The sequence below is a fragment of the Prinia subflava genome, chromosome 2 (assembly GCF_021018805.1).
Source record: "Prinia subflava isolate CZ2003 ecotype Zambia chromosome 2, Cam_Psub_1.2, whole genome shotgun sequence".
Lineage (NCBI taxonomy): Eukaryota > Metazoa > Chordata > Aves > Passeriformes > Cisticolidae > Prinia > Prinia subflava.
In genome coordinates, this window is record NC_086248.1 from 44570948 (window position 1) to 44587809 (window position 16862).

A 16862-nucleotide genomic window follows, 5' to 3' on the forward strand; every position below is an offset into this window, starting at 1 on the left:
GGGAACATGATTTAACACTGCAAACACTCCGTGTTTGTTGCATTGTTCATTATGAAAAATACACAGGCTAAAAACCACAAGGAGATATAACTGAACAGTATCTGTGTGGTGGGTGCAGGGAGTACTTCTTCCACCTGTAATGACACAACCCAGAGGCAGAAAAACACAGTATTGTAACTCCCACAATATCTCTCTCAGTTGAGAACTCAGAAATGTAGAGGCTGGAAGTTTAGATCTTGTGCAGTATGTAGAAAGAATTTATCTTTCTGTTACCTGGTCTGATTACAGAGGACAGCAATATGTATGTTCTGCTGAATGTCCTCCTGTTACAATTCAGTTGTGTCAGTCCCATTTCCTCCTTATCTGACCTGTAAGAGTGCCCATGCTACCTGTCATAAGTGTGACAGATCTGAGGATATGCTAAACACTTTGCAAAAGCAGGTCATTAAGGTCCAGGCCTAGACGGAGGGGGAAAAAACCCCAGTTATTAAGAAGTATTTTCTTTCACTTCAAAATTATCTGTTCCAGGACTTGGAAATGATATTTTTGTACTTAACAAACATGTATCAGCACAGCTATATGAGTCCTAAAAGTGATGATGGATGATCTTCATCAGAAGAGCTGCTCCAGTGGGAGCTCATATGATGGATGTAGGCATGGTGTCAGGATGAGCTCATGTTACTTTAAGCAGATATGCTAAGCTAGACTACCAGCAAAAGTCTGACTATGGGCAAAGAAGACCATTGCCGATGTAATAAACTGGTATAATTATTGTGGAGAAGTGCAGTTCTAATCAGGAAAAGATTAGAATAAAGATGGAAGACAGATAACCAGCCTTAAACTACTGTGTTTGAAATTTCCTGCTTCCTTGTGATCTCTTAGCAGTAAGTTCTTCTAGCTGAGCGCTCTAGGAACAGGGATTTGATACATTTTCCTGAAAGCAGGGCAGGAATCTGGTAAAGTGATTTTCAAAGAATTTGGCCTTGAAAAAACAAAGGTCTGTGAAAAAGTGAGAGGAATTTTATCTTGAATGGAATGCAAGATACAAATTTCTGGTTTCAGATTATTCCAACTTGTGTTTAGCAGATGACAGCACTTAAATCCCAAGACTGTCTTTTCTTATTTCACACAATCTTAATGTTTTGAGGCTACATTTTTGCTTCTCACTGCTGGTAGAAATGCATGAAGTAATACTTTCTGCCAACCTTGCAGTCCTGATTTTTGGTCACTAAGCTTAATACATTGTAACAAAACATGCCTATTAGTTCTTTTTACAAGGTCTGCTCAGATCTCTACCACAACTGGTATGAAGAAGGAAAGCACACAGTCAGGTTTGGAGCTTTATCATTGTCCCCAGCTGTCATTCACACCCATAGGGCACAGCTCTGTACTCTCCCAGGTACCAAGCATGGCTTCCTTTCTCTGATGTTCTTAGCATCACTTGTAGCTGAAGGAAAGGATTTGATTTTAGATCAAGTTTTTCCTCCCACTGTGCTGGACCTGGTTGATGGTCCATAGGAATGTGATAGTGGATGTTTTCTATTTCACTTGGTGAACTGCGTTATAAAAAGTTAAGAGTTGTATCAAAAAATGACTTGAGCAAATGTACACCTGAGGGAGCAAAGATGACTTGGAAAGTGATGTATTAGTGTCCTGCCCCAGGATGTGTGTACTCTGAACCCCCTTCTGAAGTACTGCTCTTTCCTGGATGCTTCACAAGGCCATACTCAGTTTATCCTTTTGTAGCAGTGTCCCTGAGTCTATTAAATTGAAGAGACATCTAGTTCTGTTATTGCTGTTACCATGAAATGAAAAGGATTATGTTGTCTGATGACTAGGGTGATGGAGGAGTAGAACAGAGAAATAGTTTGAGTTCCTTGTATGTAGCTAGACTATTTCTTTCCCTTTCCCCTTCCTCCTTTCAAAATGATGACCAATTTGACTAATATAGGTGATGCCTCCTGGATACCACATATCACTTCCTGAAAGTGCATACAGTGGCTGGAAGTAGTAGTGTGCAGACCATTGTCTGCTTTTTTTTTTTTTTTTTTTTTTTTTTTTTTTGACCATCAGATCCATGGACCACAAGTGAAGCCACGCTGCTTCAAAGGATTCTCTGGGAGGTGGTGGTGAAGTTCTCTGCATGGCAAGACAGCAGCTTGACACAGAAGGGTCCCTCTGCCTCTCCCTCCCCATGTCAGGATGTATCTTAGAGGGTCTTTGGTAAAAGGAGGTGGACTGAACCTGACTCTCCTGCGTAACCACCTGCAGAAAAGTGCAGAGAAGTGAATAATATGGTTTTTCCGTGTAAACAGCTGCTGCTGGAGCCTGTGTAATTAGAAATGAACAATTGTGTGGGTCTTTCTCATCATCTATGGGAGACAGTTCATGTGAATCAATGAACAGGTATTGAATGACAGCTGAGGTGCTCCCCCTATCAAATCACTCATGAAAGCCCCTGAGAATCCCAGTGGTGCATCTCTGTGTTTCCCCTTAAAAACTGCGTCCCAGACAAGATAACCTGCTTCAAAAAGAGCTACTTCAGCACCTACTTTGTCAATGAACTCTCTTTCAGCTCTGTAATACTCCTTTTTCATTTATGAGAGTTCCTCTCACCCAAAATGAAGGCTATTAGAAAGGTATCACTGGTAGATCTCTTTTCCAGAGATAAAATGCTTCTTATCAGTAGGAGAATATATGTTACTGTTATCTGAAACAAGAGTCTTCTGTCTGGTTCCTTTGATTCCGAGGATCTCCTGTTGTCCTGGTACATTCAAAGGGGCAGGTTCAGTCTGTAAGGAATTGGTTTATTATGGTGCAAAAGTAGCTGAATCAGGGTGCCTTTGTAAAAGATAAGTACTTCAAATGGCTCAGGATAAGAATGGGGGGAAGAGCTCTTGGGCTGTGCTGGAGTAGTTGGCATCCTGGACAAGAGCAGTCTGCAGAGAAAGCGGCGATGACCCCGTGCAAAACCACCACAGCAGCACCCTGTGTGCCTGGCTATGTGACAGCCAGCTCAGGGCAGGCTTTGTGACCCTAGAGATGCCTAGTGATAATTTTGGCCAAATTGTTTTGATTTCCCTTTGCGTTCAGTTCAGGCACTTATAATACTGGCAAATCCCACTTTAAAGGGTAATTGATACAATACATTAAACACAAACCTCTGCTATAACTTGGCCTTAAATATAGGTTTAAAGGTAGACAGTCTGATTAAAACTAAAAGGTCATTATTTTACATAGTAGAATTTTATTTGTAGCTGTAAATCATAACACAATTTGTGGAAGGAAAAAGTTATTAAACTGGCAACATTTATTCCAATAAGGTGAGTAAAATGCAGCACGTAGTTCTGAGTTATGATAGTCAGGGAAAGGAGCCAAATCACTCTGCTAAAAATTAGTTTGCCAATAATTTTACAGAACGATGACAGTGTAGCTTCAAAAACAAATCCTTTATAGGGAAATAGGATGGCTGCATGACAGAATCTCTAAGCTATGAATTCTCCACAGCTCATGGACCAGGAACTGCTTTAACAATTAGTCTCCAGGGATATTTTTTCCCAGAAGTTAGACAATGGCTGCTGTCTGTAACTGAAAGGTCATTCAGTATCATAAACTGGACATAAGATCTGAAGCATTCTGAGTTTTAAGTTGGAAAGATTCCTGCTAACTTATTGACTTGATCTGTTTGGCAGGCTTAACTATTCACTTCTGTTGCCTGTGAAGCTGAGGTGGGAATGATGACCACATAAGGATATTGCTGCACATTAGTAAATAAGCTCTAGGGTATTTTTACATGGCAGAAGGCATACATGCCACATTTGTAACACGTTAGAGAAGAGCTCAAAAGAAGCTCGGGAACTCTGCCTGAATTAAAATTTGACCAAAGAGTTATAATAACTGAAAAGTAACCTGGCAGATTTTGCCACAGCGCTGCAACTTCTGCTTTGCTCAAGTCTATGTTTCTGTGACTGCTGAATTAACACAAAAGCTCCCTGTTTTCTATGCTAGTCATTTCAAAATAATAGAGAAAAGAGGTGTTTTATGTTCCTGCTTATTTAGAAGAGGGCTTGTGTTAGAGACCTGCCTTGGTGCAGCACTTTCTGGCTGTGTTTTATCGCCAGCTTGCTGAGCAGAGCATCTCAGGGACTCACTACAGCAGACTGTAAGTAACGAAGCAGCAATGCCCACTAAACCTTCAGCCTTGGTTACTCATTTAATAAAGAGCTGTGCGCTCTTAAGTGTACTAAAAAGTTCTTGAGATTTCCAGACATTTCCAGCAGTGCAGAATTTTTGAAGCTAATCATCTTTTCCAGCCATTTTAGAAGCTTTGCCAGTCTGCTGAGTCTGGCTGGCACAGGTCACTGGCTGCCTGAGGATGATGCTGGTGATCACAGGCAGGCACAGTTCTGCTCTCTGACACTGAGGAAGTTAGAAATAAGATGAACTGGTGCTGCTTTATCTAAGAGTAAGTGTGCAGATGTCTGAGGAAGGTGTTTGCATCTCATGTAAACATTGTTCTTATATTTTTGTTGTAGAAGATGATGTGTCAAATGTACAAATAATGTGTGCCTGGTGCCAGAAAGTTGGAATCAAGCGGTATTCCCTGAGTATGGGAAGTGAAGTGAAATGCTTCTGCAGCGAGAAGTGCTTTGCAGCTTGCCGAAGAGCATATTTCAAGAGAAACAAGGTAAGAGAAATAAGGAAAGATGTAACCTACATAGACATGGCTTTAATCAGGCCCAGCCTGAGTCTCATTCAGCATCTAATAGAAACTCTTTTCTTTTGTTTTCTCTGTTTCACCTAGTCCCACCACTTTCCATCTGTATTGTCTGTTGGACTGTCAGCCCTTTACTAACCTTCTTTCTTTCAGTTTCTCTCAGCTTGATACTTGGGGTTTGTGAGAGTCAGGGAATTTAAATACTAATAAGCATTAACATAAGACTCTGAAGACTCATAAAGCCTTAGAGTCTCAGGATGCTTCCTACACATACACAACTAAGAGGAAATATCAAAGAAATAGAGTAGAGAAAGGTTGTGTATGACAGAGCCACCAAGTCCCATGGCACTGGGATCATGGCCAGTGGGTAGATGCTTTTAGGGCCTTAGTCTCAGTCCCATCACAAGACTGGACATCTTTTTACTGCTGCTAGTGAGCTCTAGTTTCATTCTTTAAAAGTGCATAATTTTTAATAACTTAGCATTGCTACTAAATTCAGACACTATACAGTTTTTGGGTTGGAGTAAGCAATGTTAGAACATCTAGAGTAACGTGAAAGCCCCTCCTACTCAATTTAAATTTAACTCCCTCTAAAATTAGAAAGCAATCCTAATACTGAATGTCTACAAAAATTGCTGTAATCACTGAAGCACAGTGCCTGAAAATGCCCTCTAGGTTACTTCAGCATCTGTTTTCCTGCAGCAGAATTTGTAACACATCATTTAAAGAAAAATAGAGAAGAAACACCTCAAATTTTTGGTTGTTAAAAAAGTAACTGTGGTTACTTTTGGTGCTTAATAATGTGAGCCTTTGGGTAACTTTTTGTTGTAGAAATGTTTATCATTCATAAAACTCTTTACATTTTGGTTTCCTAAATGATGCCCTTTACCCTCGTGCTTCAGGACATTCCAAGCCTGTCAAGTTCAAACTCACTTCAGGCCTCTAAATCTGGTCTTTTACATTTGTCATAGTAAGAAATAAGTACATATGGATTCTAGACTCAAGATGCAATGTTACAGCAAATTAACTTCCTTTATAAATTTGGGTCACATCATCCTGCCAAAAAAAAAAAAAAAAAAAAAAGGCCTGAAGAATTGGGTTGCAAAAATCAGTAGAGTGGAATTTTAGTGGCAGTCTTGGAGAATCAAGCTCATAGTGTCCACTGGAGCAGACAGGCAAGTAAGTCACATGAGTGTTCTGTGAAGAGTGTTGTTTACATTCTTTTTATCTGGAAAAAGTGTAGAGGAGGGAAATACACACTCCTTAGGTGCTCCTCATTTGAGAATAAATGTGCATGGATGTATGTGCACTTTTATCACGTACAGTTCAGTGTGCCTTACAACATGCAAGGCACAGTCCAGGCACTCTGGGCTGACAGGATACAGATCTCTATCAGCTGATGCTCCTGTGACTTCCAGTCACAAATTGACATGGATAAGATACTTCCTAGTAATGGAGGCATTGTCAGTGATCCTGGTGAGGTGGTCCTGTGTGTCCAAAACTGATGAGTACCAGATAATTTGGGAAACCTTGGAGAGGCAGATGAAAGAACTTGGTGTATTCTTTCTTACCTACAGCTTAGATCCTGAAATAAGAGATTTAGATCCCTGCTAAATGAAAATAAATGCATGTTAACATAATGCATAGGTGTACTTCAACCTTCTAGTAATCCATTAGTAGTAGAATTCAGTAATAGTTTATGACGATGAATTCAATCACTGAGGCAGTATATGAAAAAGTTCCTTTTTACCTAACTTACTGTTTATTACCCTCGTGCTTTATTGGAGGCCTCCTTGCCCTTGTATTGTGAGAAAGGATGAATTAGAGCTTCACATTCTCCTTGATTCCCTTTCCCACACCTCTTAACTTCTTCTGGAAGATGCTGAATATTTCCATCCGGAAAGTTCTCTGTATTCATTATTTGTATGTGTGTGTATCCACACACGCACACACACACACACATATATGTGTATATAAACACAATAGATGTTCCTAATATTTTCATATACCAGCATATCCCAGTGAAATGTCCTATTATTCACTAAAGAGGTTTCAATCTAACAAAATGGCATGTGGGAGGACTTGGCAAAACATGGTGAGAAAACATTATCACGTTGATTGGCTCTGCTTCAAAGCTAAGCCAGTGAGTTAAATTTTCTTTCCCTTTGGACCTGTGGAACCTGGAATTTGACAGGATCTGGCTGAGCAGAGGAAATCTGTAGCTGCCCTTTGCCTTGTATATTTATGGCATTAGATGATCTGGGGACAGAATATTTAGGAAGTGCTGCTATTAAATTAAGACAAGCACAGTAGAACTCAGCAGACCCTCACGCTTCTGGTTTTGCACTTCACCTGTTAATAACAGAGTGGAGCCTTGAGAAATAAGATCAAAAGAACCAGGATGCAATAGTTTCAGATTTAACTGCTGACCTTTGCTCTGTTACTGCTATTCCAACAGCATACCTGTCTTCTCCATGACTCTAATGCTTATTTATGTATTTTAAGGAGTTATGCCACTCTACACTTTCTCATTTTTCAAACAGAGGAGCAAAACAGTCACGTTTCATCTGCCTTATGCATGTTTTAAACAGTGGATCTCTGCCACAATATAGTGTTGTATTACATTAAATATGTACAGCTGCTGCATTTCTGGGAGCTGATAGGACTTTGTGGTCATTTTATTTAAAGCTTGAGTTTCCTAATGGATCACGTTAAGCAGTCTTCCCTCCCTCCCCTAGATAAGAAGTGCTGTAAAAAGTGCTTGCCTCAGATGATAGGACTGTTTAAGCAGTAAAGAATTAGTCGTCACTAATGCCTCAAAACAGCACTAAGTAATGCTGTGGATTATCCATCTCTGAATGACAATTGCTGTGTTCAGAATCCTCGTCAAAAAAATCTTTTCCCATACACAGGGGAAATGCACACTACAGTGCTGTGTGCCACAGATTCCCAGCTGGGAGAGGGCTTAACCCACACTGAAGTGCCCTGAAAGTGCTTCACAAAGCCCCAGGTCAGCTGGGCACTGGCTGCTCCCAACCTCCAAGTCCTTTCCAGCCCGCTCCTGCACTAGGCTTAGCAAGAGTAGCAACACACTGCAATAAGCTGGTGCCTTCCTGGCCCTGGGAGCTTTGAACCGAAGGAGTTAAGTCAGAGGTGCCCATCAGACTTTCCTGCCTTTTGTCCTGCTCCAGAAGCTGGGCCCCTGTATCCTCTGCATCCATGCAGAGCCAGGGTGGTCAGGGAGCTTCATGCCTGGAATGGGAAGTTTGTAAGGAAAAAGAGTGGTTCAACCTTAAGTTGCTTTTCATATAAGAAATGCAAATTTTGCTCCAGGTATTTTGAAGTCATGACCGTTTAAAATTATATCAGCAAGCAGCCATGCCTTGCAAGAATAGAAATATATATGTTTTGAAATGATAAAGACTTTCCCAACAGAATGAATTTGTCTAAATTATCAGAGATAAATGAACAAAAAATTGAGGCTTTTACCCCATTAAGCAAACCCCAAAGTATTTAGACAAGATCCAATTGAGAAAGAAACCTAAAAAATACCACCACTGCCACCCCCAAACAAAAATAACCCAAATCTGCATTCCTGCTCCTGTTTTGTCCAGTTTCCCCAGTCAAATACACATAATGAATACTGTACAATGGTGACCTGTTGTGGATAATATCAATTAAAGGAACCATTGGTGGAAAAGCAAGCATTTGGACTAATGTTAGTAACCAAAGATAGAAGATTTCGATGGTCCCTTCTTAGAGTTAATTATTTTGGCCAACTAATGCAAAGTTAAGTACCAAAGAGTCATGTAAGGGCAAAAAGCACCAGCCCACCAAGTTTCGGAATATGAAATTTAAAGGGAGCAGTTGGACTCATAATTGGATCCAGTGAGTCTGAAGCTTGAAAAGATTAATTTTGAAATTAAGTTGTTTGACTCAGTGGGTCAGAAAACAAATTTATTATGAGCAAATAGCCAAACGTAGAACTAGGACTGACTTCACAGAGGTTATAAACTCTCTTTACAGATACATTAAAGAATAATTTACTTGATTTGACTAAGACTTTGGAGACATAGTGACGGCAAGGTTCTCAGGCTGTATTTTATACTTGACCTTGTCCCTGCTTTGCACTGCCTCCCAATTAGGAAGAAAGATAGATGTTTTTGTTTACAGTGCAGTCCAATTTCATTCATACTAATAAACAAAAAGGCATAAATCAAAAAGTAAAAGTAAGCTACTCTTTAGCACCATGAAGATGTAAACAAGGATGACCCTTTTCTCCCTGTAAAGTATAATGATGGGGAACACTCTGTGTTAGTAGTGCAGACAGGGAGTGTGGTTTAGGGCCCTTTATCTCATCTGTGTGGCAAAAATGAATGTGAACTATCAAATGGAGCTGTAAGAAGTCATACACAATTATTTAGTACTCAGTTCTCTTGCATTAGATGACTCCTCACATTTTCAAGCTATATTTAAAGATGATAAAGAGCATGCAACATCATATAGCTTTAACACTCTTGCTGCATATTTTTTTGGTTAATTAATATCTATCACTAAGTGGTAATATGGACATTTATATACAAACTATAAATGGAGTAAACAGCAGCTATCATTCCCCAGAATTATTACTGAGGATTGTCAGAGAAAGTTCTCATGATTTCAAGCTTAATTGTGCAGCCTAACAGTGCATGAGAGATATTTAGCAATCTCACTGTTAAGTCAATGAGTAATGGCAAATAAAAAGCTACTTTCATCTCTTTCTTATGCATCTACAAAATTTAATTTGTGAAGTGATCATTATTCATTGAAATTTAGAAAATTGCTTAAAGCAACTTGATGCAAATAGTGCCCTGACCAAAAAAAAAGAGCAACCTTAGCTGTTCCTTTAGACTCCCTTTCCATAGTTGAAACACACGGGGCTGTGAATACAAAATCTATTTCTCTTAGAGATTTAACATGCATTAATCAGGTGTTCAGAAAGGTCAGTGCAGAGCAGGTGTCCCAGCATCTTTGCATGCACTTGTCCATGTTTGGTTCTGTGGAGCTGTAGAGAAAAGCAGGATTTAATAGATGGTTCAGGAAGTTGCTTCTGCTGCTGTGGGTTTGCGTAGAACGTGCGTGCGTGTATTTGTGTGTGCACATCTGCGTGGGTGCGTGCGTGCGTTTGCCACAGCAGCCAATTTAAAAGGTTTCTTGCAAATGCTTGAAGGTAGAGGAGAAAAAGACAACAAACATCTCCATAGCTGTGATTGCTTTGTTGAGCTATAAATGAGCGCTGATGAGTGAATGCAGATGAGACGCTGAGTCTGCAGGGGAAACAGCTCGAGTGCAGGGCACAATTGCAAACTTCTTTGAGGAACTGGCTGGAGAAGGAGGGATAAGGAAAATAACCTCATTCAGAAGATGTTTTTAAAGTTTGTGGAGGGTTGAAGGGTGCAGATAGTGACCAAGAATCTGAACAGGGACTGAAATATTAAAAAATTCTTGAGCTGTGAAAGAAATGAGTGGCATTGGTCAGAAAGAAGATTGGCATCGTCTTGCTGTCATCAGCTGGCCTTGTTATTTGCAGGATGCTAAACCCGGAGATCTCAGAGAACTGCTTCCCTAAACCAGGGCTAGGATTTTTTGTGATTAGAAGAGGCAAATGAAATTCCAAATTAACTGACTGAGGCCATCAGTCAGAGTATCTTGCTGCTCACCCACAGCAAAGCAGAATGTATTGCCATTGCTAACAATGAAATGGGCAGCAGCACCTGACTGATGCCACCAGTGACTTAATGAAGGGATCTGGCAAACCCAGCGTGCTTGTCAGTTTGCGAAGTCAATGGACATTTTAATGTCCATCTGCTGCCATTTAATACTATAAATTTGAATCAAATTCCCATTGTCTGAATTACTAGCAGGTATCCAATCCAATTAAAAGGCGTGTTCACTTTTAATTTTAACCACTGTGTCACATTACATCAGCCGTGTTGCATTCTGGCTGCTTTGGTTATATCAAGATGAATATGCTAATTACAGCTGCCTCTTGGAGGGGCAGGCATTTGATTCAAACAAAGCTACCAGTTTATGTGAGGTGTCCTCACATCAGTTTTGGACAGCTTCAACGGTTGCGCTTTTCCTTTTTCCCAGAAGCTGGTTTTGTTTACATACAGATGGTAAAACAAAAACCACTAATTGTGTTAGGACCTGACTGGAAATGCTTTTAAGTTTTTTGCACACTGGGTGAATGCAGTTTAGAGCAGTGATTTGGATTTAAATAGATGTTCTGACACTTGGTATTGGAGAAGTGAAAAAGTTGCTACCTGCAGAGTGACTGAGGGAGCAATATGGCCAGTAGCCATTTTTCTGGAGGTTACTAACGAGCTTTACTGAGGTCTTAAATCACTTAGGATGAATTTTTGAAGGGGGGAGGAGGACAGTAGACAATAAACAGACATTTTGCTCCTTTAAAAATTTTGGCAAGATAGATCTCATGGTCTGCATCCACGACATTTTTACATCACCAAGGGATTTTTGATTAAAGAGTTTCTATGAATAATGATGCATCCAGGAAATGAGCAGATATAATACACACCAGTACTTACTTTACCTCTGAACCCCTTTGGTTCCAACCCATGTGAGCTAGCCAATTGCTCAAAGAAATACTGCTGTCCTTTATTTTGTGTCTCAGCTCAGGTTGCCTTAGATTCACCTTGGCTTTGTATGAAATTAGGCACCTTCCAGTTTTGTTTCCATATGCTCAACACAGAGTGAGCATCAAGAACAGTCTTTATTCTGACAAAAGCTTAGGGTAGATCTCCAAAGTGAATCTAATTTGCACAGACTGTATTTGGTGCCATTCTTCCCTTTCCTAATGAACACATCAATCATTAATACTAATATGAGCTGGGCAAATAAAGAAATGCATATTAAATGTTTGTTCAAAAATATCATGACATTTGAATAAATTATTGCCTTAATGGCATCTGTTCATTTATCAGTCAGCTCATTAACTTAGGGAAATATTGAAAAGGAGGTTGAGTATTTTTTTTCACTCTATATATTTTTATTTGAAAACAAAAATTAGGCAAATATGGTTTTCAAAAATGTGTTTGGATTATGAACAATGTTGTGAGCAACACCATTTGTACACACTTCTGAAAGGGTGTGTGGAATACAGAAATTGGAATTAATGGTGTAGTTTAATGGGGCAAAATACCCAGGCAGGGTAGCACAGTGGGCAGAAGTAAAAAACCTGAGGGGCCCAGCTGAAGGTAGAAGGTAATTTCTAATCTCCTAAAGTGTCTCAGGAGATGACATTACTGTCACATTTCGCAAGTGGCAAAGTAATTTGTGCAGGTGAGGCAGCAGTTCAGTGGTGTTGCGACATTTGGTGTCAGCTGACAGTCTGTATTCAATCACTCTGTTACACTCCCAGTGTGGTGGCTTTCCTCTCCATCGGCCATAGAAATCTCGCAGTAAATTCAAGGATGAAACTGAGTCAGACCAAGGGAGTAAATCATGTTGTCTCTCTTTTTGGCCCCTCTAGCCAGGAAAGTTTCATCCCTTTTAGGTTTGTTTGCAAACGTCTGCTGGTTTATGGGAAGACTGGAGAAACTCTTACACCCATTAACCTTGAGTCTGGCCTTGTGAGTTTAAATGAGGCTAGGAGAGGCCAAATGGATATAAGTTATAATCTGCTGGATGAACAGGAAAATGTACTACTGGGGATTGTTAGTTGAAGTCAGTTTCTTGCCATAAATCAAGCCATGCTCACTGTGCAAGCGTTAAACTTGATGGAAGAATGAGGTGGGTTTTATAGAGCAAAAGTCTGAAAATGTAAATGTCTTTCCAGTAGAAAATAGTTTCTCCAATAATATTTGATCACTTGGTGGCCAGATAAATTCAGTGACTGGCTGTGCTCTGTCAAAACCCCAAGCATTTTCAACTCACCAATTTGAATTTAAGTTGAGAGTAAACATATGTTGTGAGTTGTCAGACTTGATGCGATTTTGTATCTAAAATAAACGCACTAATCTGTTTAGTAATATTTAGAAACAACCATTTGATGGGTGTGGAGGTGGGGAGCATGTGTCTTCAGATGTTTTGGGTTTATTTGCTCTCCAGCCTAAGAAGCAGGAGGCCAGACCTTGCCTCTCACACAGAGGGCTGCCAGAGATGCTCCAGCAGGAGCCAGTCCTTTGGCTGGCGCACACAGAGCGAGGGGGAGATGTGGCTTTGTTGCTGTCCATTTATCTCAGAAGCAGAGCAGAGCATCTCTCCAGCCCTTCTCTGGGCTTTACCAGGGGAAGGGTCTCTAGTGGGGCATGGTAGCCTGGTGCAGCTTTCCTGGGGAGCATGGGAAAGCACTGAGGACTCAGCTCCTCCATTAGATGGGCCAAGTGCAGTAACTTTCCTCTTACCACATAGAGGGATGCAGCACTGCAGTGTCCTGTATGCCCGTGGCCCTTCTTTCCCTTGAAATTTGGAGTCTCAAATGAAAAGAGAAAAGTGTTGACTTAGAAATCAAACAACAACTCAGTCTCAATAACTCTCTTTATTTTTAATTTAGCCCCCAGGCTTTCACAGTTATAGTGCACAGTGCTACTAAAAATTAGGTGGAAGGGAGCTCCTAGAACTAAATAGAAGTCTTAAAAGATTGATCCAGAGATTAAAACAGTGCACTGACATTTAAATATTTATGGAGAGAAAGGTTTGAATGATTTCCTTGTGTAGTATTAAAATAATGGTCAACTTTGGCTATTGTTGAATGGCCTCCTTTTGAAGGAGCAATTTATCAATATCACTGCCTTGATAAGGCAACTCCCTATCAGTTTTGACTAATGTACAAGCATTAAAAGAACAAGTAGCTGTACTCCTGACTTCAGTGTGTGAAGGTGGTAACTTCATCCTAAAGAAAAAGGAGCTCTTAAAGAGGAGGTTCTATAATACCACGGAAAAGGGTTAAACAAGAGAAAGTTTAAAAAGGGGGGAAAAAGAAGCATTGAATCTCTCTGGAGGCTATTTAAGAACACCATATTAGATGCACAGATGGTATGTATACCTCTGAGCAAGGAAAAGTAGAAAAGGGGAGAGTAAATCTGGCATAGTTAAGTGAAGAAGTGCATAAGCTTAAAGGGACATTGTCAACTTAAAAATCACACTTTCACTGGAAAATTTGTTACCTACTACTGTTACAAACAACATCTATGATTACTGTAACTGAAAGATGAGACAAAAAATCTCCCTCTGCTTTTTTGTGTACTTTCTTTGGGCCTGATCCAGACTCCATTGTCATCAGCGGGTGACATCCCATTGCTTGTAATGAGCTTTACATCAGGCCCTGTGAATATTTGCCCTGTACATTGTGTACATGCAATTCAATTATTTTGCATCTCGTCTGTTTTCCTATTGTTTCTGTGGTTTTTCGCCCAGCAAGAGAGGAGAAAAATAAAATTCTTTCCATATAAGAAGTGTGATTGTTAAATGATGGAAATGCCACCAGGGGCCGAAGCATACATGTAGCTGAAATACCAAATGTTTTGCCTTTTTAAGGCAAAACAATTCCCTCAAAAAAATCAAAAACACGATCAATCAATTATAGCTAAAGGTTCCTGAGGTGAAGTGCAGAAATTATCTGAAAGGTGCAGGTAGCAGGCAGTGCAGGAAGTATAGAAAAAGTGGCTCTGTAGAAAACAAAAAGCCACCTGTAATTCCTCTGTGCCTGTCGACCATCCAGCCATGGCTCTGACCTCTTCTGGAAAAGTGGAACAGCAGAGAAACTAAATTAAATTTCCTATGTCCATCTTCACCACAGAGGATGATGAAGAAATTCCTCCCAAGGACACTGTCCACAGGAAATCAGAGTGTGGCCTTATAACAGAAATTGAAGTCTCTTAGGACGAAGTTACAGAGCAACTTTAGCAACTCGAGAGCAGTAAATCACCAGGAGCAGATGGTACTTAGCCGAGTGTTCCTAAGGAAATAAAAGTGTGAAGCAGCAGAGATATTGACAAGGATCTGCAATATATCATTAAAACCAGCAACTGTTCCTGAAAATTTGGAAGTCTTTTGTATGGTGCTTAAAAAAACCAAAACAAAAACAGAAGAAAAAAGGAGACATAAGAAGGCTACTTTCTTCTTGAGCACAGGAAATGAGAGTTCCTAAATAATTTTTATTTAATTTATTTAACAGCAGAATAAAGTAACTTCAGTTAGGCATGTTCTGGGCAGGTAGCAACACTGTAAAGAACTGGGATTTAACTTCTATACATAACAGCTTTTAGACAGGGATATTTAGGTAGTCATTTGGACTCAAGATCATGTTTGCTGGATAAGATTAGTTGGTTTGGATGTGTTATTTGATGTCTATGGATAGTTTGATGCACTCATGGAAGCAGTAAATGCATTTTGGTATGGCAGCATATTTCAGTCCATGTTTTCATAGGAAGCTGGACATTTAAATAAGAAACTGATTGCATTGAAAAGGACTCCAGTTTCCTGCCAAAAGAAAAATTACTTTATAATGCTGAGGAATGTTTTTATATGTTCTACACAATTTTTAAATTCAATTTGCTTGAGAAAAACAAATTGTTTTTTAGGAAAAAAGGCAAAAGGCAGAGACTCAATGCCCAAACCCACTCAAGCACATTCCCGTTTTCTGCAGTGTTACCGCATGGGCAAGGAGAAACAGACGAGTGCAGAGGTTCTGCCAAGCAAACACAGCTAGTATGTACACACGCACAGAAATCAGCTGAGGGAGGCAAATTAGAAGTTCTAATGGATTTGAAATTTAGTAAAGCAGTTGAAATGGCATCTCATGAAATCTTACCCTCAGATTAATTCCAATTACTTTGGATATGAACACTGTCAAGTGGCCTGAAAACAGGCTCAAGGAATAAAGTAAAGGGTGGTGATAAAGAGCAGCATATCAGGTTGTGGATAGAGAAGTGCCAGGGGGACTTTTGTGGGGTTGGTCTTGTTTCATATTTCATTAATGATCTTCAGGAGAGAACAGAGAACAAGTTCACTAACTCTGCAGCTGATACTGAACTAAGAGGAGCTGCAGATACCAGACAGGACAGAAATAGTTCTCTGGAGGCATTAGTAATAATGAAAAAAACCCAGCTTGTACTTTTACAAAAGTGAGTTAGTATGTCTAGAGGGGCAAAAAAAAAACCTGAAAAAAAAATCTTAGGGGGATGAGTGAAGCTAGACAACAACTTGAAGCTGAGGATAGGAGAAGGGCAATAAGTTGCATGATGCAGATATAATAATAGTTAAATGGGCAAGAGTCTGAGGTGGTGGAATGTTGAGGAGGATAGTTGGGTGGTTGCTGTAGTGTGGATAGAGCAAGGAGTGGCAAGATTTGGAGAGAGTTTGGATGTGCAGAGTTCAGTGATCAAAAAAATCAAAGATGCTTTAGGGAATACAAAAATGTTAAGCCTGTGGAGAAGGAGGAGAGGAGTGGACTAGAGGTTCATCTTTTGCAATTTTCATGTGTAATACTCTGAGGTGTTAACACTTGTAACCAGGGCCTGAAATGAGCTGGTTTGCTTGGGACTGCTTAAGCTGGGAAAGGCAAACACTAGTGAACACTGGGGCTGGCACTGGCAGGGGGAATGCGTTCACTGTCCTCTGTGTATGTTCTGTCTCCTGCAGAAATGAAAGGATAGCATGCTCGGATTCAGCAGGAGTTATTGCTTCCCAAAATTACACTGCCCATTTTTAGACTCAACTGTTACAAATAGTTAAAGACCTGAGCAACAAGCCACTGAAATAAACAGGACTGCTCTGTTTGGAGTAGCAGTTGAACTGGTACTGAAATTAAATGATGTAGTTGCAGAGGTTTGATAAAACAGATTATTAGCAAGGTATATAGCTAAACCAAGTGAAAGAGCAGTAGAAACCAAATCTCATACATGAGAGTTGTCGTCCGCTGTGTCAGCCCCAGATGCATCCTGTAACTGTGTAGATTACGGGATATTTTTCATTCCTTCCTTCAGGTATTGACTATTGTCAGCTGCAATTTGCCAGATGAGAGGAACAAATGGGCTGATCACTATGGCGAGACCCATCTTCCTCATCAGAGCGGTTGCACTGCTGGCATAGCAAGCATGAAGGGCTCTGTGACATAACCCAGATCCAAATTGACGTGTCCCGT

The 16862-nt window shown here is 40.1% G+C and overlaps 1 protein-coding gene across 5 annotated transcripts in view; it reads left to right on the plus strand.

Moving 5' to 3' along the window:
• Positions 1-16862, plus strand: part of SOBP (sine oculis binding protein homolog) — a 112067-nt gene that overhangs the window by 19061 nt on the left and 76144 nt on the right. For all 5 annotated transcript variants that reach the window (XM_063389746.1, XM_063389747.1, XM_063389745.1 and 2 more), the window contains one exon: positions 4536-4687. In XM_063389746.1, coding sequence (XP_063245816.1) covers positions 4536-4687 — 152 coding nt within the window. The remainder of the gene's footprint in view (positions 1-4535; positions 4688-16862) is intronic.